We start from the raw sequence: 24,847 nt of genomic DNA on the forward strand, positions 1-24,847 counted from the left end.
TCATTGCCGTGCTGACCCAAAATGTACGTATCACAAGTAATCATCAAACTTATATGCGAATCTACTAAGCCTAAAAGTGAATCATAGACCAATGTTCAAATAGAACATGTATGCTTTTTAGCACCCACAACTGAAAACGAATCGTTTGACTTATCCCGGACAAAGTAGGAAGACAGGTTTAGCCCACCTTTCACTTGCAACTTTCTGAATGATACGAGAAGATATCTTCCGAGGAGAAAAGAAGATTTGATGGGATTAGGTCTGTGCAAAGGATAGAAATGTGTACATGTTTTGATTGACACATCATATCGAATCAAAAATCCAATGCCATCTCGAGCGACTAGGAGTGGAAATTAAAAGCGCATGGATTTGGTTGAGATGCAGCTTCTCTTTTTGTTTCTTTGCCTCTGTTACTTGTTGAGTGTCAGATATACTTTTTGAAAATGAGTGTTACTTCCAAATGAAATCAAATCAGGAGGGAAATGGTATTATTATTAGCCATTAGGGGGTAGATTATAAATCCATAACATGCTAAGAAAGTAGGGATTATGTACAACCTCCCATGCAAGGACTCGTATATTGTATTATATCACTCGTCTATTAATAATGTGCAGTGTTTGCTTCGGTCATCAGAATCAATGACAGCAGCATTAGTCGTAACACGTCAACTCAAAATAATAATAATAATAATAATAATAATAATAATAAACGAATATAGCTGGAATATATCTGGATCATATAGTCTCCCTAAAATAGGATACAAAAGCTACTATGTTACAGCTTTGGAGTATATAATACTTTTGCTTTGCTTGTTTTCTTCCAGCCCGTTTCACTGTTACTAGTTCTTTTCCGTCCATTGGAACTGTAACTCCCCATCTAATCCAACTTACAGAGGAAGAGAAAAGAGACTCGTACAAAAACGGGGCTTTCCCCCGAATCACACTTGGAAACCACCACCACCACCACCACAATCTTTTCCCGCAGGATGGCTCATGCTATCTGCAACTTTTACGAGGCCACCATTTTCTTCTGCGTCATAGCTGGCATGCACGCTGTAAAAGACATAGACGAGCACAGTAAACGCGGAAAAGAAGGCGAACCGCAGGTACGACGGCCCATCGAGCGAGCCCAACAGGAACACGTTGAGGAATATGGACACGGCCGGTATCCACGGCATCAGCGGCACCCCCCAGTGCTCCGGCTTCCGAGCCTGCGGCACCAGGTAGTTGAAGACCTGGAGAACGGCGACCGCTACCACCGTGCAGCCGCCGAGGAGCACCGCCTTGGCCAACCCGGCGGGCGCAAATTGCCATATCAGGGTGAATGTGATAGAGACGGAGGAGAAGGAGAGCAGGAAGGATATGGTCGGCCAGGGGTTCGTCGAGCCCACCGCGACGTAGCGCCGGTACACCACGGCGTTGCCAACCATGTAGAAGACGAAGAGCGTGCCGATGGATACGAGATTGAGGAGGACGTTGAGGTCGGTGAAGAGAGCGATTGCCGCCGTAAAGACTCCTGCATCGTTCGATAGTAAAAAGAGATCAATCTCATGTATGGTCACTAGCTATTATCAAGACAAGAGGAAGATCACCAAAAACGAAGGCTTGGCATCTGTGCAACAATTTCTTTATGTAACCGCGTTTTTGTGGATGGAATTTGCTTGATCCACCACCGGTTGGTAGATCTCCCACTGCGACTGGCTCGCAAATGCCTTCATGTGTGCGTGGGGACGTGTGTCGCTCTCACAGGCACATATAGACACAATTGATCAAAAAGAGAACATTGCAGCTTATGTGATGCGACTATTCGGCTCGCACCTCGAGTTATTCGCTCTCAATCAACGTGTCAATTTGTCATCCCAACAATAACCATCGTACACTAACCGGTCTTAGCCACATGCATAGGGATAAACATGATCATAGGTGCGCCACTTTATTGTCGCTTTACCACGGACGAAGACAACAACATAGTGGTGCATGATTTATAGATCTTATCTGCATATTACTGATCGGACAGACGACGGTAAATCATGATGAGCACATGGCCCTTTTGCCAAAACCGTACGTGTGACTTCGAGAGAGGACGGTGCAGAATTCAGATGGATGGTAGCGGACAAAAGTATGGAAAGAGGAGAAGTATGGAAGAGAGAGAGAGAGAGAGAGAGAGAGAGGCTGACCGAGGAAAGCGGAAGCGTTGACGGGGGTGGCGGTCTTGGGGTGGACGCGGGCGAGCCATGCGGGGACGACGCTGGACCGTCCGATGACGCAGAGGTAGCGTGCCTGGCCCAGCATGGAGACGAGGAGTGACGTCAGGATCCCGAAGCTGGCCCCCACCCCTATCACGTTCGACACCCATCCCCAGCCGTCCGATCCTCTGAACGCCGCCGAGAACGGTGACTCCTCGTCGATCTGGAGTACATACATACATACATGCATGTTCACTCAGGTTAGTCCTTATCATCATCACTGTGGACAGGGAAGCAAGCCCAACGAAATCACGAACCCCTGGCCCACCGTGTCCATCCGGAGTACATACACGTCCACCAGTGTTCTTATTTTGCTGTCGGTAAGTCACTGTTGAAACACTATCATCCCTACTGTTAACAGCGAAGCAAGCCCAACGAGATCGCTAGCCCCTGGTCCACCGATCAACGGCCGACATCGGCTTTAAAAGTACTGAAGCTACTAAACGATAAGAACATTGCTTTGGACGCCGATAAAAGAAACCAAAGGTTGACGCACACAAAGGCGAATCAATAGGAAAGCGAGCCTTTCACGGTTAAGTGTGAGATTTATTTGGGTTTCTGTATGGGTCGATTACGTGGGTGGACAGTTCGTTTCTGAAACGACAAATACTTCCGTCCCACGGGCTTCACGTCCCAACCGTCTCTTATACCCACCCGGAAAAGAACCCTTGTGGGTCCCACTTAAAATAACGAGAGATGAAAAAAGGAAAAAAAAAGAACAAAGCAGTGCGGTAACTTACGGCGTCGTAGGGAACGAGCATGGACATTGAGGCGGCCATGAGACAGTAGAGGAGGGTGACGAGGGCGACGGAGCCGGAGACGCCGATGGGGATGTCGCGGGCGGGGTTCCGCACCTCCTCCGCCATGGTGGAGACGGCGTCGTAGCCGATGTAACTCAGGTAGACCATCGCTGCCCCGTTGAACACCCCCGCTATCCCGTAGGGTAGGAACCCGCCGTTGCTCTTCGCCGGGTTGGCCGGGTGCCTCAGGTTCCGGGTTTCCCCCCGCCAGAACCCCACCACGATGATGAACAGGATGAACGCGATGTGGGTCGCCGTCAGCACCATGTTCAGCACCGAGCTCTCCTTGGTGCTGCACCCAATCCAATAATTCCCAACAAAAAGAAAAATAAACAAAGCACTCAGAAAAAGTGGAATTTGCAAGGGTGGAAAACTAAAATTCTCCATTTTCACAGAAGCAAATCGACTAGGAATTTTCCACTATTTCTGAAAAAGTAGCGACCTTTCCAATAAAATATGCATAACAGGAAGCGAAGCGTAGGAAGGAAGAACAACCGCACAGACAGGAAGACGAAGCCGTAGTAATTGATGGATATGATGGTTGACACGAAACGACGTAGTGCGATACTGTTAACAATCCATATAAATGATACGTGGGAGCAGAACAAGACAAACGAAACGGGGAGAAAGGACGGGGCCATAAGGCAGAGCGGCTCGGTGGTGCCGACAAGTAACCCACCTTAACAGGACGGCGACATGGAGCTACAACAGCTGTCTCTTTTCTTTCGGTTAATATAATAGGAACGGCGGCGCGGTTTACCTGTAACAGATGCAGATGGAGACGAGCAAGACGACGGCCAAAGCCAGGAGATCGATCTGGTTGAAGCCCTCGGGGAGGCCGACGACGGTGATCCTCCACTTGGCGGTGGTGTCCACGCTGATGGCCGTCCCAAGATAGGCGGTGAAGCTGCGCGCCACGGCCGCGTTGGAGAAGACGTACTCCATTATCAGATTCGCCCCCGTCAAAAAGGCCGCAAATTCCCCTGTATAACAACAGACACGAAGAAGAAGATATAATAAAGCCAAAGAGAAGAAAGACGCGGAATAAAACCAAACAAATTACAGATCAAATCTTATCCGTGCTGAATTCCTTTGCAAAAATTTACAATAAAATATTAAGAATAATATTAGCAGAAACTAAAATTCAACCAAAATTGTCAAAATCCCACTTTACAGAGAAAAGAAAAGAAAGACATCGAACCACGACGATAAGAAAAAGGAAGGAGCAACTGCAGGAAAGGTAGAGTTGCAGAAAATTAATTGGCACCGCAATAAATTACTCACCGAAGGTGACCCTAAGGTAGCTGAAAGCCCCGCCGGCGACGGGCATGTCGACGGCGAACTCAGTGTAGCATAAGGCAGAGAGCAGGGCGCAGAGCCCGGCAATGGCGTAGGAGAGCACGATGGCGGGGCCGGCGCAGATACGGGCGGCGCGGCCGGTTGCGACGAATACGCCGGCGCCGACCATCCCACCGAGCCCCAGCCCGACGAGGTCTGGCCACCGCAGCGACCGCGCCATGTCGGCTCCCGACCGGGCCCTGACCCGGCTCATCTCCTCGTAGCTTGTCGTTACCGACCCTGCCCGCCGCCCGAGCCGCCGGTGGGTATCTGCCAGCGCTCGCCCGTACGCCGTGAGGCTCGAAAACGACGACGACGTCTGCGGCGCGGGAGAGGAAGTGGAAAAGGTGGCGTTCGACAGCTGAACCTTCTCCATCCACCTCCTCTATCTTCTATTTCCGACTCGTGCGTTGTGTGTGTGTGAGAGAGTGAGAGAGTGAGAGAGAGAGAGCGAGTGCGAGGAGAGAGGAGGGGATAACATCTATTTATAGAGAGTGAAGAGGGGAGATAACGGCGAGTAACGTGACGGAGGAACGGCGAAGAAGACAAAGAGAGATTTATGTGCAAGCGAAACGGTCGCTGCAAAGCCCATAAAGGTTGTTTGGCGTATGCGCTGGTGGGTAATTATAACGACTACAGTTTCTCTGTCTCTCTCACTCTCTCTCTCTCTCTCTCTCTCTATATATATATATATATATATATGTTAATGACTAGATGAATTATTAATCAGGAAAGGAGTAAAATGAGAGCAAAAAGAAAAGAAAAAAACAAGATTTAGTAGACGCACTAGCGGTTGTCTTCACGATTGATACCACACGCTCATGGTTTGATATGAATGGGACCCAGCTGCTCGTTTGGGCATGTTTGTGGAGTCGAGCGATCTGAGACAAACAAGTGGGCAAAAAGGGTTGCGAGATGTGCAGGACGATACATGTAGATAACAGGATAAAGTTTGGCGTGGAAATAAGAAAGGATCGGACAACTGCTCCAACTCCAACTGGTGTTACGGTGAGCTACATGTTCATTCTTTTTGGATCTTTTATTAGGCCATATTTCGTTTGATTGTGGTTGGCGTCATCAAATTCAATGAACGAAGCTGGTGTTATGTAGGTTCATTCACTGTGCATCATTGTTATCGTATTCGACAACGATGGATGGAGGATCCGGAGGTTTGGATGGGCCCACATACGGCGTGAATCCGTGATGGCAAGGCTGTCATGCTGTTGATGGATGCAGTGTGCGTGTGGAGGATGGCTTTCACTCAAATTTTAGCTAAACTCAAATATGATAGTATGTCTATCATATTTTATATTTTATATTTATTTATATACAAAACAAATTAGCCATTTCTTTATTATTATTATTATTATTATTATTATTATTATTATTATTATTATTTAATAATTAGGTAATATGCGTAAAACGACTGAATGCAACTTCTAGGCAGAGTATTATTATTGTGTGTGTGGAGAAGTTGTAAAGGAAGGTCCCACTCATATTTGCATAATTTATATGTATTAAAATAGAGGATAATTGAGTCATAAAATAGCTTGTTTGTATTTGCATAGGATACATGAATAATCCTAACACCATTCCTTGGTTTTCGAGAGGTTGATATTTTTGTCATCAGTTATTGAGCTCAATGTATTTAGATTTATTTATATTCTTAGGATCCATGCTCCAATTATTCGAGGAACTGATTTTAATATTGTAATAGATCAGACTTGTCTAACGACCAATAGATGATCTTTCTTTTCTTTACTCTGAAAAGAGATTAAAGATGGCTGAGAGAAAAACTGGAAGCGTTCGATTGTAGATCGAGTGACCAAACAAAAAAAAAAGCATAGATGTATTTAATTCCATAATATTTGTCACAGTGTGTACTCTGCTGTACTTACTTTGGCGTATGTTCAAAAAGCCGATGAGGTGATCCTTGCGGAAACAGGCACTGCCCACAGACACCCATCGATCCCTTTTGCCACCACAAAGCCTACTTTGTGTGGTGGAGAACATGACTGTTTTTTATGAGAGCGATGAGGTAAGCGATTCGCGCAAGTACTGCACATTCCCATAATTGAATATTTGAACGGACGTGGTTTTGATCCAAAAAGCGCAATGGGGGATGAATGAATACATACATTCATGCGCAGGCAGCAGCAGCAGCAGCCTCTCCGTCATCCAACTTGCGCCCTATTAGTGCACGAGCGACGGGCCTCTTTGGCAAAGAGGGAAAGGGAAAAAAGGAAAAGCGAAACAAAACAACGCAAAGCAAAGCAACGCTTGATCATTTGGCGGAAAGAATGCACCGAGTAAAGGGAAAACTAAAGCGTAGCATACGCAGAGAGAGAGAGAGAGAGAGAGAGAGAGAGAGACTCGAAGTCAAATTGGGTTACATGTATGAGAGCACCTCAGGAAACGAGAGGCCCAAAGCTCGGTGATTACGGAGGAGGAGGGCTCATCCCCCCGCTGGTGATTGGTGCAGTGCAGCTACATCTCTTGCCCAATCATCAACTGATCGATGGGTGGTCCAAATCGAGGGTTATTTTCTTGATCGGGACCACCGCATCCGCGTGATCCAAATTAATGAGTGTGGGTTGGATAGGGGGCTCTTCGGAAGCCGATGGGTCAAACCCTGCTGCTATTCTTTTTTTTATTCTTCTTCTTCTTCTTCTTCTTCTTCTTCTTCTTCTTCTTCTTATATAACAAATTATTTTATATAATTAATTTATTATTTTAATGAAAAAATAATTTTTGGAACGAGATTCGATCTTAGAACCTTCTAGAACAGATAACGGTTATGTCCATCATCTCCTATCCATTCTAATATTTTTTGTAAACATTACTTATCAATTTGACTAATTGGCAGTATTTATTTATTTACTTTAATTAAAAATATAATTTAACATCTTTATATAAATAAATATAAGCACAGAAGGTTTCGAATTTATATGTTGTTTTTAAGATTTCATGAATATATTTTTTATGGGACATGTTATGACAAAATTTTATCCGAATTAAAATCCCAATTCAACTATCCAAACCCAAAACCAAACATATGACGTGGATAGACAGTCACCACATCATTTAAGAGTAATCACAATAAATCGGAACCCACCCACCCACCCGCTACCTAAACCAAAACCCAACCAACTACTTACGTATTTATTTTGCTTAGCACAAAGGACAATACTCTAAGAACATACCATAAATTTCTATATTTCATTGCTGCAACTTGAGATATCTCATCTCAGTGGCTAATCCCAAAACCTCTACATCCGTGTATACATAGATAGATGCCGATCGAGTGAGCATTCATGCAAACCTGGGAAAGCTCTCATCGCATCGCATCGCATCGCATCATCATGATAAGTCAACCAATTACATCCCAAATCAATCACGCGAGGAGAAATCACAATATCCACCAAACCACAATCCAATGAGGAGGACAGGTAGATGTTATATGTGATTCGGCATGCGAAGGCGTGCGATTCCTTGTGCACAATTTGTTGACTCCATCCCCATAGTCCCATCCATTTCGATACAGACACCAGCAACTATATGTGGGGGGATGGATGCTATGCTATGGGTAGTGGATCTTGTCGTGTGCCATGTGTTAGCCTATCTTTTTCGCGAAATCCCCAAGCATTTCCTGCGTATCACTTCCTGACTTAAGTCACGATTTACCCTCGGCCGATTTTCCATGACACGACATGTGTCTTGATGCGGGACGCGCAAGTGCCTTGTGACATGCGTCGCATTTATTATCGTGACTTGGGACGTGTCACGAAGCGTTTTCGACGACGCAACCACAGTGCGCCGACTTCACACGTGACCCGACGCCTTTACTTTCTTTGGCTCACTCATCGTAATGTAATTATACATAAGACGTTCTCTAATTCGGTTTCGAAATAAACGATTTTTTATTCTATCGAATTTAGAATAGAAACTTCATCAATGTTTTCTTTTATTTTTCTAAATTTTTTTAATTAATTATTTATTAAGCTATTTAATATATATATATATATAATATTTATTTTTATCCTAATTTAACCTTATATATATACACTATATTTACATGGATAATCCTCTTAATTTCGATTATAATATCTACTCCTCCAATTGTTTTCGACACCACTCGCTGTCATGTCCGTCGCCGTTGTTACTGTTGATTCATTCTAAATGCCGATTCCACTGTTATTTTCATCCAAAATCCTTGCCGTACTCCACTCACTATTGATGCGATGGCGAAGAAGCATATGAATCAGACATTTAGTAAGCATACTCCACTCACCGTAGATAAGTATGAGAAGAGACTGGGGAGAGAGAGGGCGTGGAGAATGGGCGCCACACGCCGCCGTGGAAGCTTCCCCGACATTAAAAGAAAGAGGACAAAGCGTTTGTTAGACGGCCTCTCTGACTACGATTGCCTCTGTTGGAACTTTCCTTGCGGCCTCAACATTTTATCATCTATAATAGCAATTTTTAATATCTAAATTGATTCATTTTTTAAGCTTATATAATAAGATTTCAAACCCATTATCTATGCTAATTTCGAGATGTGACATTACTGTTTTTTTTGTTAATGACAATTCATTTTCATCATCCATTTTGAATATTGGCATAAGCTTTTCTCAAACAATTTTGTGAGGGTTTGTTTAAGGGAGAACAATCGATCTACACTTCGGTTGACACTTTTTGCTGAATTGGATAAACACTATTATTGTATATGCATGCGAGCAGCAGAACCTATCAAAGGGGTTGAAAATTTTGGTTTGCTCCGACACTTTGTAGCTCTTTAATCGCATTCGAGTTCTTTCTTGTTTTAGTTTGTGGAATAATATATATATATATATATATATATATATATATATATATATATTAGATATAAAATTATAGAATAAAATCTTAAACCTCCATCTAGCGAGATATATATACTAGGATGAGACTTGAAGCCTTAAACAGAGCCATGCATTTCATTCGATTAATATTTTATGTGTAAAATAAGATTTTAAATTTTTTTATCTAAGATAAGTATTCGATGGATCATCATTAAACTAATATTTTACTTATTAAAAAATTATGAAATAAAGTTGTGAAGTTAAGATGAGTGAGGTGTATCGTCACGACGTGTTCAGACGTCGATCTCAGCTTTTCGGGAAAGGCTCAATGGTTTGCTTCGTTTCGTATACGCTTGCTCGATGTTTAGTTGACGTGCGTGGTTTGACTCTTAATTTTCTGTAATTATCTTACCTTGTTGCCGTGATGCTTCATAAACTTCACGTGTCGATGTTTGGACTAGTTGATTTGCTTTGGGAAGAGGGTAAGTAGCAAAGGGTAATAATTCCCTCTCCAATCTAAGATCGTAATTATCCACTTACTTATGCGAGTGAACGAGAAATGGATGGCTGAGACGTAAAAAGATGGTGGAGAAAAGAGATGAGTGAGTGAGGGAGATATAAATGCATCTAAAAGAACAAAGGCCGAAATGTTAGGCCCTGTTGGCTTGAATCCAAAGGCTTCATGGATTTTGTATTATAACATTGTCTTCTACCCTCCGTTTAACTAAGCTTGTCTAATTTGGTTTCGTCTTTGATGGAGTATGACTTCACAACCTCAAAGTTTAGATTAAGTTCTTTAAATAATTTTAAAGAACCATCTTAAACGGGTGGGTAGCTGTGACTCTTTTAGTTTGGATCATGGTTTTTGACTTTTAACGTAACAACACAAAGTTATATCGGTCTTTAGCTATAATCCGATTCTCGAATTAAAAGTTTTGGTTTCAAACTTTAATTTTTAATTTTTAAAAATATCACTCAAATTATTATTATTATTATTAAGTTATTAAAAAAGATTAATTCATCGTCTGATTGTTTAGGTTTTTTATATATATAAAAAAATAATAAAACTATCAGAATCTAATTATAGTTTGCTTTAAAACCGTTGAACCGTTGACCCGATCGGAGTGTGGTTCGAACTAGTCGCGGCCACCTCCATGCTTTAAACATGTGACCCAACCAGCGAGCCCCCATCTCGAGCCAGATCTGACCTCGATTCCAACAGATCTCAAATCGATCCAATGGGTGGTGGTCAAGAAGATTCCCACACCTACATCTGAATGAATGATGAGGGAGAGACCTGCATCCGCTAACCCCATGCATGATGCGGTCCATGACGCGAACACCAGCCTGTGCACCTCAATGACATGGTAGGTTGGCCCAACTCGCCATCACACGGCAGTAAACTTGAACCCTAGTTGTAGATTAATGGACTCACCACCATGCTTCATCTTATTAATTATCCTGTGATGCTAAACCCATACCTTTCCTTGTGACCAAAGACACGTTCTCGTGGAGTCATGTCAATTTAATGTTTCGTCTTTATACACAACTGATGAAAGTTGAGACATTCGAATTAACTAGTGAATTATTGATCTTAGGCTTCAATCTATATGTGAGTATCATATACCTCATTTAATATAATATATAAAAAAAAAATAGATTTTACGTTAATATGTTATTTACATGCTTGACAAGTCTCATGTTCGAATCCATGACTATACTTACATAAGACTCTATCAATTAATGTTGTAGACAACTTAGCGATCACCAAGAAACTTGGTGACATCTGTCTATCAACCTAGTGAAAGAGACCTACGAACAACCCTTGTGTATCTCACTACAAAGATGCAATCTGAAGAAGCTTTGGATACTCCTCGAATTATGATGCACGTTCGGTGAACGAGAAGAATGGATGACAATAAGCACAAGTCAACGGTGCATAAACCAACAATCGGACGTCAACTGCTCTCCATAATCGATTGGGAATCTGCTGTGCTTTGCTTGTCCTATTTTTTTTTCGTGCTTTAGCGTGTTGGAGACGATGACAGCCACACCCAATGTGTATTCTGCTTCTCCACTATCACCATGGTGTCATCCGCGTGAAACATCCGTTCTGCCTTGTGTATCTAATGCGATGATTTTTATTCATGCATATTAAAATTTTTCTAGAACATCTGACCTTGCATCTTCACCAACTTTTCTTCACATAAATTAGATTTTTTGACTTACATGTTTCGGACACATTTGATCTTATGCCCTTATCGTCATGAATTTCTCTTCGGAGTTGAGTTTTTTTTTATTTACATGTCTCGAATATATTTTGCATTACGTCTATATCGTAGCGGATTTCTCTTCACATAGGTCGAGTTTTTCTGATTTACATGTCTCAGGCACATTTGATTTTGTGCCTCTATCGTGACGAATTTCTTTTCATATGGGTCGAGTTTTCCCAAGATTATGCACCTCGAGCATATTCGGCCTTATGTCTTCATCATAGTAGATTTCTTTTTATGCGGTTTAGGTTTTCTTGACTAATGCGTCTTGAGCACATTTTACCTTGTGCCTCCACTATGATAGATTTCTCTTCACACATATTAGGTTTTCTTGACTTACGTGCCTCAGATATATTTTGCCTCGTGCCTCTATTGTGACGAATTTCTTTTCACGTGGGTTGGATTTTCTTAACTTATATGCTTGAAGCACTTTTGGCCTTATACCTCTACCATGACGGATTTTTTTCACGTGGGTTGGGTTTTTCTAACTTATACGTCTTAGGCATATTCGACTTTATATCTCCATCTTAACATATTTCTCTTCATATGGATCAAGTTTTTTCGATTTTTGCATCTTAGGCACATTTAGCATTATGCATCTACTATAGCAATTTTTTTTTTGTATGAGTGCAAACACGAGTGGTCAGTCCCTTAGAATGATAAGTTTTTTTTTTCTTTTTATAATGTTCAAGATGAATATTCATACTTGGTCATAAAGGCTAAGAAAGAAACTAATGATTCTTTCTGGTCATAAAGAATAAGGAGCAAGCTTATGATTATCCATTTTAGATTTTTGTCTCTATTAATGGATGGGTGGAGGGGCGACCTTCGTCTTCTCCTCTTTCTCTGGACACCATGTGATAGTTACGTATATGATGATGATCGAACGACAATGTATTTCCTATTAGAAAATAAATAAAAAAATTAATTACGATGAATCTAAAAACTTATAATGCTGATGAAAGTCTATTATTCTAAACAAAATCTAATTTACAATTTTCATTGGGTTGTGATCCAAGAAAGCATGATGATCGACTTCAATTCCTCTCTTTTTATCTCTACGAATATATCTACGCATTGTTGTTACATTCCCAACATGAGAACAAAGTTCAATTTTTTTTTACTTTTGCGAGTTGTGTGGTGGATTGAATACATATATTTGTCCGCAATATCATGTTTAAACTTTGATCGCTCTCAAGCAAATAAATGAGATGCGATATGTTCATTTGGTATCTTAAACACATTGTCAACTTACATCCGCATTCACTGTGCTAGAAAGACAATTTCGAAGGTCGTGATTCTTTACACCTAAACCCACCATATTTAATTTCCTTCATCTGAGATAATTTAGAAAAATAAACCAAAATACATGTTCATAAGACCCATAAAACTATAATAGCCTTTATAGTAGACTTCATAATGAGATTATAAATATTAAAAAAAGTAGACTTTTATAGTAGCAATGTCATAAAATTTATATCTCTAAATTTTATAGTAGACTTACAATTATGCTAAGGAGGGAGGGGTCATACAAGTCTTCAAATTTCAGCCTCCATGAGAAAGCAATTCAAAGATCGTATTAGACTCATAAACCATGTTAATATTAATAAAAATAAATCAAGGATTTTAAATAAATCTGAAATGGATTGACTAGTCCTTGTGAATTCTTCTTCTAAATGTTTCCTGAATTAATGTCTAGAACATGTATGCCCTGAAAACTAAATATTCAAATCAACAAGTATAAATTAAAAATTAATTAAAGAAAGAATTCATATCCATTATAAGTTATCAAAGTAAATATTTATAAAATCAAAATAAAAAAATAATATTTTGAAGAATATCCTTCGTTAGTTCATGATAATTGTGATTAATTAGGCTCTACAAATAAAATTTTAATTGATCCCAAACATTAGATGCATAATTTATGTTTTAGTGTAAAAAATTTCACTCGGATTTTCTTCGTCTAATCCATCACTCCAAATATGTGAGAATTTATATTCATGAAAAATCTCAGATCAAAAGATATTTTTTTTAATAGAGAACATGAATAAAATATTAAAATAACAAAAAATAAAGTAGAAGATATAAATAACCAAACACAGAAGCAGAATTTTCGGGTAAAAGATGTGATCCAAATTCTCTAAAAAATTCTAAGATATTTAATCTCTATAGCAGTGAGGACCACTCGATAGATACCAAAGGCGGAGTGGAGTATATATATATGGCGCCAACCACATCGGGATAACCAAGTGTGAATCTTCTTACTAACCACTCAGATGTGCTGTATCTTTTCATGTCATCCTTTCTAATCAATGATAAGACATAAATAAATAGAAGGTCTGATCTATCCTTCTTGCCATAAACTTCACACAAACATTATATACACACAACTCCCATTCCTATTATTACCAACCAATCGACGTCCTATTAAAACCCACTCCCTCTATGCCTTCTGGACCACTCGGAACAACGCCCGTACTTACATATGGCCACCGCGTCGCCGGCGACCACCATAGAGGACCTCCACGCGGACATGCTAACCCGCGCCCTCCGCCACCTCGACGGACCAGCTCTCGCCGCTGCCAGCTGCGCCAACGTCCACCTTCGCTCCCTCGCCTCCCAGCCCGACCTCTGGTGCGACCTCTGCCTCGCTACCTGGCCCGCCCTCCACCACCCCCGGCTCCTTCGCCTCCTGTCCTTCTTCCCCAATTCTTACCGCTCCTTCTTCTCCGACGCCTTTCCTTCCCCCTCCCCGCTTACCGTAATCCCCCCCGCCGCCGGCGACGACGAGGCCAGTCTCCCATCCGAACTTATCTCCGCCGTCGACCTCCAACACCGGGGCTCCCCCATCTTATCTCGCGTCCTCGAGACCGACACCTCCACCGCCTGGTTCAGGGGCGCCCATTTCCGCCTCGACGCCCTCGACCCGAAGGACTCATCTCTGCCGACGCTGCTCGCCGCCGCGACACCCGAAGACCTAACGCTGAATTGGATCTTCATCGACCCCCACCGGCGGCGGGCCGTGAGAGCGACGAGCCGGCGGCCGGTGGCCATCGATAAGCACTGGATCACCGGCGAGACGGTGGTCCGGTTTGCGACGGTCCTGGGCGATGGGTGCGCCATCGGGGTGGTGGCCACGTGCGTGGAGGAGACTGGGCAGGTGCGCGAGGTAAGCCTGACGGCGGAGTGCGTCGATGGGGTCTGCTTGAGCGGGAGAGACGGCTTGGCGGTACTGCGGGCTGCGATGGAGGGCAGCAGGAGGAGAGAAGAGGCGGCGGTGGCGGAGAGGAGGCGCTGGGAGGAGTTTTCCGGGCTCCGGATGAGGCGGAAAGAGGCGGTTTCGCGGCGGGAGCAGATGGTGGACTTGGCCTGCGCTGCCGTGGCCGCGGCGGGGTTGCTGGCGCTCTTCGCGGTTACGGTTTTTAGGTAGTCCCCGATCGCCCGGTCTGGCGGAAACCGAGAAGTGGTGGGTCGCTTCCCACCTCTCTTTCACATCTGGACCGTGAATTGGTGGACCTCTTCTCGTATCGCAGCCGTCCACTGGGCACGTGAGCATATGTGATCATTAGATGGTCGATGTAAGTGTCGCATCGGATAGGATCCAATTGGATACTTGGGATCGTTAGTGGTCAAGTCAACACTAATAATTTAGACAAGCGATGGGGAAATATATGTCACGACAGGGAGATAAAGAGGTACCGAAAGATTCCTTTTGGGTGGTTATGTACCTAATACAGTGCCACCTAATTGGAAGATGCAATTCATTTATAATAAAAGCATCATTTTCTAGCACGGTAGTACGTTGACATCACATAAATGATTCTGATTGCCACTGATTCCATCTATTGATATGACACCCTGTTGAAGAGCCAAGCAATAATTCTCTAGCATAGTTGAATAAACAATATTTACTCTTATACGACGACAATATAATTTAATAAAAATGGAGTGCAATAAAAGTATATGTTTCTGTGCTTGAGAAATAATGTTTTCGTTTTTAACCGACAAGATTGAAATTGATTGATTTATTATTGTATTAAGTAATAAGTCTAAAGTTCGAATCCACATATACATGATTTATTCTTTCCATATACATGCATAAATGAGCCAACACACTACTAAATAACCTCTTAAATAAAACATGGATCATTAGCAAGAGTGACACTGAACAATAAGAAAAACCAAAATGATTGAATTGAAAATTTATGTCAAGACAGGAGGATTGCACATAAAGCTCAAACCTTCCACGCAAATTGCCTGTTACAAGATCACAAATTGCAGGAGTTCGCTTATGAACTAATCTCCCCATGTTGATGGCCCACCCATTCCAACATCTGAGGCAGGGGGCTGGAGCTGTAGTGCTAATGCATCTGTTGATGTGCTTTTGGACCATTTCCTCTTTTTAGCATTATTCAGAACCAATGCTCCAACAAGTTTCCCATCAGCAACCATTTCATGGCCTTTCCTATACCCTTCAACCTGTTGAGTGGTGGTATTTTTTGAGAAAATAAGGTCCACAAATGGTGTTTCTACATCATCAATCCCTTCAAACTTGATTTCATCTTTATCCGTATGCTGCTTCCCTTTTGCCTTTTTATCTACTCGTGAGTCCGTAGAATCCCTGGGGGGATTGTCATCCATTGCAACTGCTTTCTTGGTTCTCGATTTCGATTTTTTCTTTTCCATTTCCTTTTCAACTACATTAGTGGAAGCTGGTCGATTATCATCACCATTGCCGGACTTGTGCAGAACATTCTTAGAGACATTAACGTCTGATTTCAGTCTATTCTTGTTCAGTCTAGTTGCTGCTTCATTTTCGCTGGAATAGGGAAGAAAATTATCATCCTTGCTGTGACTTAATCTTTCTGCTCCTGCTGTAGTTTCAATTGGCCTAGTATTAAATATCCGCAAGCGTGGTACCATTTTTTTGACCTGATATAAGGTTAAAGACACATAAGACACAGGCCTATTTTATCGACAAATTAATCCACAGAAGTATGAAACAGAAATGCAAGGTTGGAGAAAAATTCACCTTCTTGGCTAGTTTATCTTTCTCGGCAATAGGATTTCCCTGCAAATTGAGGTTTTTTAAATTGTGTAACGCAGAAAGGACCTGTCAACAAAACAGTTAGCCAAGCTTTTCAACTTGAATGAACCAAGACAGTAACATTTCAAGACAAATGAATTTTGATTTCTTCTTCCTAACCTTTATGTCTGACCAGTTCTCAATTAAATTACTCCCCACATCCAAACTTTGAAGTTTGGTGTTTTGAGCCAAGTCAGCTGGGAGAGTCTGAAATTAGTAAGACATATTTAGGATGTAAATTGTAGCGGATGAACAAATAATTGATGGGATACGGCTGCTGTAATAAATATTGAGATGGCACAAATATAATGTGATCATTAAACTATAAGCAGCACCTTGCAATTTTTGCTTAAGAGCATCAGATACTTCATAGATAGGTGGACTGCACTGCCAAACAACTGCAGGATGGTTGCAATTCTGCTAAAAGCAGAGTCCTTTTATATAATATGAAACTACATCCCATAAGTTGGTGTGATTGTTTCACTGACATCATATTTGGCCAATTCCTTTTTTCAATAATCAAATTTGACCACTTTAGGTGATTGGAAGAAGACTTCATTAAAATGCAGAGTTAATTTGATGGAGATCAAATACTGATCACCACAAATATAAGCAAGCAAAAGCAAAGATGATGAGCCCTAGTCAGATAACATCAAAAGAACAGGATACTGCATGAGATTAACCGTGCACAAATAAGCATCTACAGCACCTGAGATGCAAAAGAGGCCCCTTTTTATGAATGACTTGTTGATTCTTTTTCAACGAGCTACATGTTCAATAAGCTACTAAGTGTCAGCACGCCTTTACAGACTCTGTTTCAAAAAAAAAAAAAAAACCTAAAAGAAGCTGAAAAATTAGAAATAAAATAGTCTAGTATAGGGCCTTGTACCAGGCATATCGTCCACTTTACCCTAGTCCGTGTACTGACCTGTGCAAGCATATCAGGTACCAGTATGCTATCAGACTGGTAAACACTGCACACATTGAACCAGACCAAGTGACATTGCAAGCCTTGCTCATAACTGAGTCAAAGGCTCAATCAGGTTTTTCTATAGTATAACAAGATTTTAACCAAACATGGTTACTAAATGAAGCTAAACTAGAATTAGGATTGTTATACCACATGTGTAGAACATAATCCAGTAGTTTTTCTCTAAATCACAAAATTTCCCCTAATTCAAAATCATTGTGAAACATTATTTGCTTTGACAAAGCACGAACCAAGTATGTAGTTTGGAAAAGCATCAGGAACATATTTACAAATTGTTAAGAAACTGTAAATATAATCAAACAAAAGCATAGGGCAATGACACTTTAGAAAAGAACATACTCCGATCTGGTTGTGAGCAAATTTAGCTTCCTTTAAGTCTACACATGAAATGAGGGAAGATCCAATCTCTTGAATTTGGCAGTGAGAAAGAGATAGCTGAAATAGGTTACAAGACAAAAAAGTTAAATGTAAACCATTCAATTATATAACTGTGTAAGTTAAAATGAACAATTGAACAAGTTCATATATTATCGCACTTTTGTGATAGATTTTGCCTTCATCAAGGAGTCACCAATATCATAAATTGGGTTCCGAGAAAGAACTGCAAATAAGAAACAAGAAATGCATAAATTTCCACAATCTCCAAAATATTGTGTATAAATTCTGAAATAAGATACAAATTGGTTAAAATCACACAGAAAGGTGAATTATATACAATGTGAATTCAAAAAAATTATTCTATATATTGATAAAATCATGTTTAACATTGCACTATAGTCAATGAAAACAAAAATGTCACAAAATACATTACTGAATCATTTTCAAGATATATTTTCCTTTTTCTAATATTTTTATATTATTTAAGTTTAATATTAAATTTAATGTGCTATGTTGTAAGACAACAATTTCATTAAAACCAACCAACCAGCTGTTTAGTTTCTGTACTAGAGGTACGTGAATAAGACAAGCAATTCTTGTACTAATGCAATAAATAAAATACTCTGTACAGAAACATTTAAGAAAAGAAGAGATGAACACACAAAAAAAAAGCATGGAATTCTAAGCAAAGAGAGTTTTCAACACATATGGAAGAAATGATTTAGGCATTTTTGTATTCTTGTTGCCCATGAGTATTAGGAACAACAACTATCAGCACTGTTAATAAATCTCTAATATAACTTTTTTGCAATAGGTCAATTCTTAGGAAAAGTCTAAATTTTTTAACATAATCTGATAATACCTATACTTACGAGAGGGTCACGTTGAAGAACTTAATTAATCCAAACACGCAATTCTTGTCATAAATGACTTAGTTACCATTAGCACTATACCAAGGATGAAGATTATTTTACATACATACCAAGCGTATTCAAAAATCCCAGCTGATCAAGCTTGCAAATGTGGGATATCTTGTTATCTGAAAAGAATATAATATGATCAAGGAATTAAATAGATACAAAAAAGGAAATTCAGTTCAGCTGTGACGTGCTGAAAAGCTATTTAGTGTCCTAATAAGAAATAATACCATTCAAGATTAGAGCTCGTAGACTAATTATAGATTCAATCTCACTCATTGCCCGAAGTCTATTCTTACCAGCATTCAACACCTGCTTCATAAGGAGAATATCAATAAACAATAATAATAACGAAACGTCCTGGGAATACATAGTATTGAGAAATGGCTATTAATGCAATTGTGATTGCTCAACAAAAATGAGCATCAATATTTCCTAAGAAAGTGACTGGATACTCACGCCAAACTTCAATAAATTTGCTAAGAAAAATCAGTCGATTGGTTTATTATGCTGGCAATCTCTTCTAAAACTTTGCTATATTGTTGATTCAAACTAGCAAACGCTCCATGTCCATTCCAAGAAAAAATAGTTTTGAATCAACAAATCGATTATCCCAAGGCCCAAATTTTAAAAGTACTACTGATCCATTTGGATGCAACACTTCAAAAGAGAAAATACATTAAAACCCATTTACTCCAGCACAGCACTGGATATGTAAATGGTTTAATTTCAACCAACGCAAACCATGTACTAGCTAAAAGTGCTACTTCCCACATTGGTCTGAATTGTTGCACAAAAACCAAAAATCTCGCACTTGATCGTTGATGTATATGTTAGCACACTCCATAAAAGAATGCACATTGGACTCACCATCAGCTTGGAAAGGCCTACGACGCCTTTCAACGTTTCAAGCTTGTTTTCCACCACGGACAACCATTTTAAATTGACGCATGACGACAGATCCTGCAATCACCACCAAGAAAAGAGAATAGCTGATTTCGTAGTCTGGACGTGGACCAAGTTCTAGTGGAGTAAACCATGGCAGAGAACAACCTCGAGAGATGAGAGGCAGTTGCAATTGAGATCGAGTCGCTCCAAGTTCCGGAAATTGCTCAAACACGATACCTGCAAGACAGAGGCCAACATGAATGCCGATTATCTTCTTAAATGAGCGGCGAAGGGGATTTGTCAGCTCACATCGGAAAGTGCTCGATGGGAGAGACTAAGGGAGGTGGTCGCGGTGCCATCCTTGCTCTCGTGGGAGATTTGCTCCAGGGTGAGGCGCGCCATGGCCTCCGGAGAAGAGAGAATCCTACAATAGGTAGCACTAGGGACGCAGAGAGCGAGCCGAGTAGGACGCGGAAAACCCTAAGAGCTGGGATTCGATCAATGTTTTTATAAATACACCCCTCGGCGATGTCCTATTTAAGTATACGTCCGTAGCCAACCTGGAATTACTCGTCATAAATCTATTGTGAAAATTGTAATTTTTTTGTTGTAAGATATTTGTTACTGTAAAGAAAGTAAATGTTACATTAGGGATTTTTTTTATATTTTTAAAAATAACTTTTTTTTAAGATAAAGATAAACCTTTTATTTATCAAAAGTATTTATCACAATAAATTACGTATTTGATAGTTATTATAAGAATTAATGAAATAAATGCTTTGAAATATTCTCTTCACGACAATCATAGTTATCAAATTAAACATTGTTATAGCTGAGTCAAATTAACCAGAGGATTAATTAAACATGGTTAAGAAATGTTTCCAGCATCTCTAATCCTAACATCAGAACCTACCATTACTGTTTGTGGATTAAAATAATATACATCATATGAACCCATTAATGGGTATTGGCATCTAGTTAATATATTTTAACTGTATGATAGTTTCATATCATTATTTGGTTTAGTTATAGTCGAAACAAGATATTGTTGTGAAACCTTTTCTTGCCCTAATTTGGTGAATTATGCACTCAAATCAAGGTTATTAAATAAATAAAGATTAGATGGGACAGAGTTCCAATCAAGATGACTGGGTATGTTGATGAATGGAGATGACTAACACTTACTCCTCAAGATATGGCAATAAACATACTACTTATCAATAAGATATAAGAACAATGTGTGAATTAAACTAAAAAGTGAAGAAGAAATTGCAGACATCCTGTTTGGTTATACAAGGATGGCGCAACACATCAGCATTTGCTGCATCAAGAAAACAGTGAAGAAGAAAAGTGACCGGTGTGCTTGCGACATGCATCTATTTCAAGCATTTCTGCAAAAGCAATTGACTCAAATCCAGTGACTGCTACCTGATAATGATATCATTAATATGTCAACGAACTCCAGAGTGTCACAGCTTTCAATAATTTAAACACACAGCACACGACAAAGACTAACATAAATGAAGACAACCTAAGATTACCCTGCGGCTGAGGGAATGAAAATTTTGTTTTACAAGAATCCTGAATATTCTGGATTTAAAATAGGTTATAAACCTAATCGGAAACTCTTGGGTCTAGGTTTTGGATGAATACACAGTAAAGAAGCAGCAATGGAGATCTCACTGGCACCCAGGTGGCTTAGAAAGTCCAATTGCAATTGGGCCAGCATCATCGAAACGTCGTTTGACCTTAGCATGCTCAATAAATACTACTCGACCATTCAGAACCTGCTCAAGAATTTGACAAATTATTCCACATCCACAGCCAGAGAGCATCGTGCGTTACTTACCTTGCGGTCCATTTCTTCAAGAGCTTTTTGGGCTTCTTCTTCTGAGGCAAATGTCACAAACCCAAATCCCTTTGATCTCTTGGAAACTTTGTCGATAATTATTTTAGCTGCAAGTATATGATGCTTATAATGAGTCATTTTATTTCTCATCCGGTAAGAAAAAATATGGTACAACTATATTTTGATAGGCATAGGAACACCTTCAATCACTTGCCCAAATTGTGAAAAGGCTTCAGATAAACAGTCTTCTGTCGTAGAGGACGAAAGCCCTGCAAAACATACCAAAACTTAAAACCAAACCAACATAAAAGGAGACAACGAATACCTTGTTCTGCTAAATGCAAAAGCTGGTTATAATGGATAAATCATTTTTCATAATCACAACTATGGCTGTCATGGACAACAAAGTTGAGGCTATACAACACATAGTTGAGGTTTAAGTGGGCTGAAGATCATGCTTCTAAAGTGTAAAATACACTTTAGGTAGAAGTATGTACCATTATGCAGACCAGCTCTTGTAGGTGCTATGCACATGAGGCACATGCTATAGTTCTGCATGTGACTCCCCAAAAGGAAAAACAAGTTCCCTATCTTAAAAGTATGTGAGGTAGAATTATACAGTATACCATTAAAAGTGAGGTAGAATTGTAGTGGACAAGAATGTGAGGTATAATTATACTGTATGCCATTAAAATTTATTATATATTTCTCGGTATGTTGCGATTAGTCAAACAACTTCCCTACTTAAATCAGAAACATGTGAGGTTGATTATCAGCTTTACGTGTAGGCGAATTATGCTGAAAGGTACAAAGTTCCACAGCAGCCACCTATAGGCTCGGCATCAACCTAAAGATAGCACAACATACCATGGCAGTTTCAGCCGCAAATGGTATCACAAAGCAAATTTTTATCCCAGAAACTCAATTCTAGACCTTTAAAGCTATTAAAATTTATCCGAACATGATCTCTAGAAAGTTCTCCAACAGCCTCAAATATTTCAGATAACATGGAGATTGATTCAGAGGGCAACATATAAAGATATTTCTTTGCAAACCAAAGATATTTCAACCTAGAAATAAGTTGAGACTAGAGAGCAAATTATTATGAAATAAATTCCAAGCAACCTAGAGCCTAAATCCTTAGCCTTGAGACCAATGAAGAGGAGGCAAAAGGACCCAATGTTAATTAGGATTGGGTGGCTGGCCAAGTGGGAGTCGAGGCCATTCAACTCAAGGACCAAACCACCCATTAACAGGGGGCAATCAACAATTAGATTGCTAAGAATTGGGGACCATGGGAGGGTTCACTTGCCACATCAACCCTCAAACCAGCAATCTTATTAGATAACTTGTTAGGATTAGACAACATTTGACTAGTGTACAATTGAGACTCCTATCCAAACCAGGATTCAGAGTGATGCAGTCTGACTTATCACCTCTGATTAGAGAAGCTGTATCCTACCAAAATTTATCCCATACATCTCTCGATCGACATCAAAAATGGCTAAAATCACTCAACCAGCGTTGCTAGCTAAGCCGTCCAAATTCAGTGATGTAACCGCAATAAGTAAGTTAGAATAGTAGTCTTTTAATGAATCTTTCTCTTAATTGACGTAGCCTCCATATCTTTCTAATCTTATTCTAACCCCCTTCTTTTTCTCCCCTCTCCATTCGCTCTTCAAAGATCCCTTCTTTCCGCAAAGATAGAAGACACAAGATAAAAGACAAAGCCAAACCAGTCCAACTATTACTTGAGTCTCCAGATCTCAAGCAAAAGAGTTTGAAATATGAGTTGATTAACAAGAAAAATGACCCTAAAAACTTGTAAGCTTCTACACAGAAGTACATTTTCAATGAAATTAAGCTTCAACCAATTTAATATTTTTAATCCTTAAGCTTTGCTGTACAATTAAGTGAAATGCAATAATCTGATCCCACTTAATTTCCATTGGTCCAGCCTCTTAGATACAAACAGTTACAAGAGCTGCAACCTACGAATGATTAGGAAATAACCCACAACTAAGACAGTCTCCAATCTCGTAACATGTTGAACCCTGGTAGATGAGAGCATGACACTACAACAGGCACATAAATCATCTAGTTTGTGCCATAAATATGATTCAGACATGGTGAATGTAAAATAAATGATAATAACCTAAGCCTCCTTGAGTAGCTTATGTTGATATGGCCAATACAGCTCATCTCAATAGAGCTTAAGCTATTCGTCTGACAAGCGTAGCAACCCGTTATTCTGGTTAAACTCCCATAGCCTCCATCCAAGGAAATCAGTTGCATACAACAATTCAAGCCAAATTCTTTGTCACATCACCCACACAAACAAAAAGTATTAGTCCAATCCGAAGGCCAGAAGACATACCTTACCAGAGAATATGATACCTGATCGAGATGACGTACGATTTCTAGTTATTTATTTCCTCAGAGGATAGCATCAATTAGACAACAGAAAACGAATTCAACCTTACTTGTACCACTTATTAATCATCATCACCCAAAACGAAAAAGACAAGCTATAATCGATTTGAGCTTACCTCCGACGAAGAGCTTGGAGACGATCCCTCTTGCGGAAACGAGTTGGAAGGGACGGAGAAGTCCACAGTTGTCAAGATTAGAGTTTCCATGAATACGATGATCCTTAAACCTTGCAGTGCTACGGATGGATTGCATCATCCCTCTTCGGAGAGCCGCCATCGATCTGCAAGAGGAAGCCCTCGAAAGCCCTCGAATACTTTGCGAGCGACCGTTTATGGGCCGCAACAAGATCGACGGACAGATATCGATCATGATAAGAACTAGCTGAGACGTCCGATCCGACCGGCAATGGACCGGACAAATTCGTATTAGTGGTCAGGCGAAGAACCGGACCGTTTCATTCTTCGACTAATTTTGCCTCCTTAAGGTTTGTGTTTCATATTGAACACTATTTATATTCATGTTGGGCTCACCTTGTCAGGCCCAAGATACGAGATACAGGAACCACCAATTCATCTTACTCGTCATAATACATATCAAGTGTTTATGAACACATAATAATAATAATAATACATCATTGTATTTGTCATGCTTATCATGGGATATACTACAAATTGGACTAATTTAAGATCATAATATGACATAATTTAAATTTATTTTGAAACAATTTTTTAGTCTGAAATAATAAAAAAACAATTAGTCCTAGAAAATGTTATATCTTTCATAGATATAACATTTAAATCAAATGAAATAA

General features: G+C 40.1%; 4 protein-coding genes across 4 annotated transcripts; 1 reads left to right on the forward strand and 3 right to left on the reverse strand.

Annotated features, from left to right (window-relative positions):
* Nucleotides 1-715: 715 nt before the first annotated feature.
* Nucleotides 716-4,846, reverse strand: LOC135615926 (cationic amino acid transporter 7, chloroplastic-like). The gene is made up of 5 exons (XM_065115019.1): nucleotides 4,330-4,846; nucleotides 3,806-4,028; nucleotides 2,986-3,337; nucleotides 2,177-2,408; nucleotides 716-1,515 (listed from the first exon to the last, which is right to left on the reverse strand). The coding sequence occupies exons 1-5, from the start codon at nucleotides 4,757-4,759 to the stop codon at nucleotides 938-940; spliced, it is 1,815 nt and encodes a 604-aa protein (XP_064971091.1). The 5' UTR covers nucleotides 4,760-4,846; the 3' UTR covers nucleotides 716-937.
* Nucleotides 4,847-13,886: 9,040 nt separating this feature from the next.
* On the forward strand, nucleotides 13,887-15,286 carry LOC135615927 (probable F-box protein At2g36090). Its single transcript, XM_065115020.1, has one exon. It carries the CDS (start codon nucleotides 13,980-13,982, stop codon nucleotides 14,922-14,924), a length of 945 nt encoding a protein of 314 aa, XP_064971092.1. The 5' UTR covers nucleotides 13,887-13,979; the 3' UTR covers nucleotides 14,925-15,286.
* A 380-nt stretch (nucleotides 15,287-15,666) lies between these two features.
* Nucleotides 15,667-20,231, reverse strand: LOC103990035 (uncharacterized). Its single transcript, XM_009409056.3, has 10 exons — nucleotides 20,064-20,231; nucleotides 19,920-19,991; nucleotides 19,737-19,829; nucleotides 19,097-19,178; nucleotides 18,932-18,988; nucleotides 18,108-18,172; nucleotides 17,911-18,006; nucleotides 16,701-16,787; nucleotides 16,527-16,607; nucleotides 15,667-16,426 (listed from the first exon to the last, which is right to left on the reverse strand). Exons 1-10 carry the CDS (start codon nucleotides 20,154-20,156, stop codon nucleotides 15,791-15,793), a joined length of 1,362 nt encoding a protein of 453 aa, XP_009407331.2. The 5' UTR covers nucleotides 20,157-20,231; the 3' UTR covers nucleotides 15,667-15,790.
* A 1,040-nt stretch (nucleotides 20,232-21,271) lies between these two features.
* Nucleotides 21,272-24,376, reverse strand: LOC135615928 (small RNA-binding protein 11, chloroplastic-like). Its single transcript, XM_065115021.1, has 4 exons — nucleotides 24,153-24,376; nucleotides 21,804-21,872; nucleotides 21,604-21,710; nucleotides 21,272-21,541 (listed from the first exon to the last, which is right to left on the reverse strand). Exons 1-4 carry the CDS (start codon nucleotides 24,310-24,312, stop codon nucleotides 21,434-21,436), a joined length of 444 nt encoding a protein of 147 aa, XP_064971093.1. The 5' UTR covers nucleotides 24,313-24,376; the 3' UTR covers nucleotides 21,272-21,433.
* Between the last annotated feature and the right edge of the window lie 471 nt (nucleotides 24,377-24,847).

Source organism: Musa acuminata, chromosome BXJ2-6 (assembly GCF_036884655.1).
Source record: "Musa acuminata AAA Group cultivar baxijiao chromosome BXJ2-6, Cavendish_Baxijiao_AAA, whole genome shotgun sequence".
Taxonomy (NCBI): Eukaryota; Viridiplantae; Streptophyta; class Magnoliopsida; order Zingiberales; family Musaceae; genus Musa; species Musa acuminata.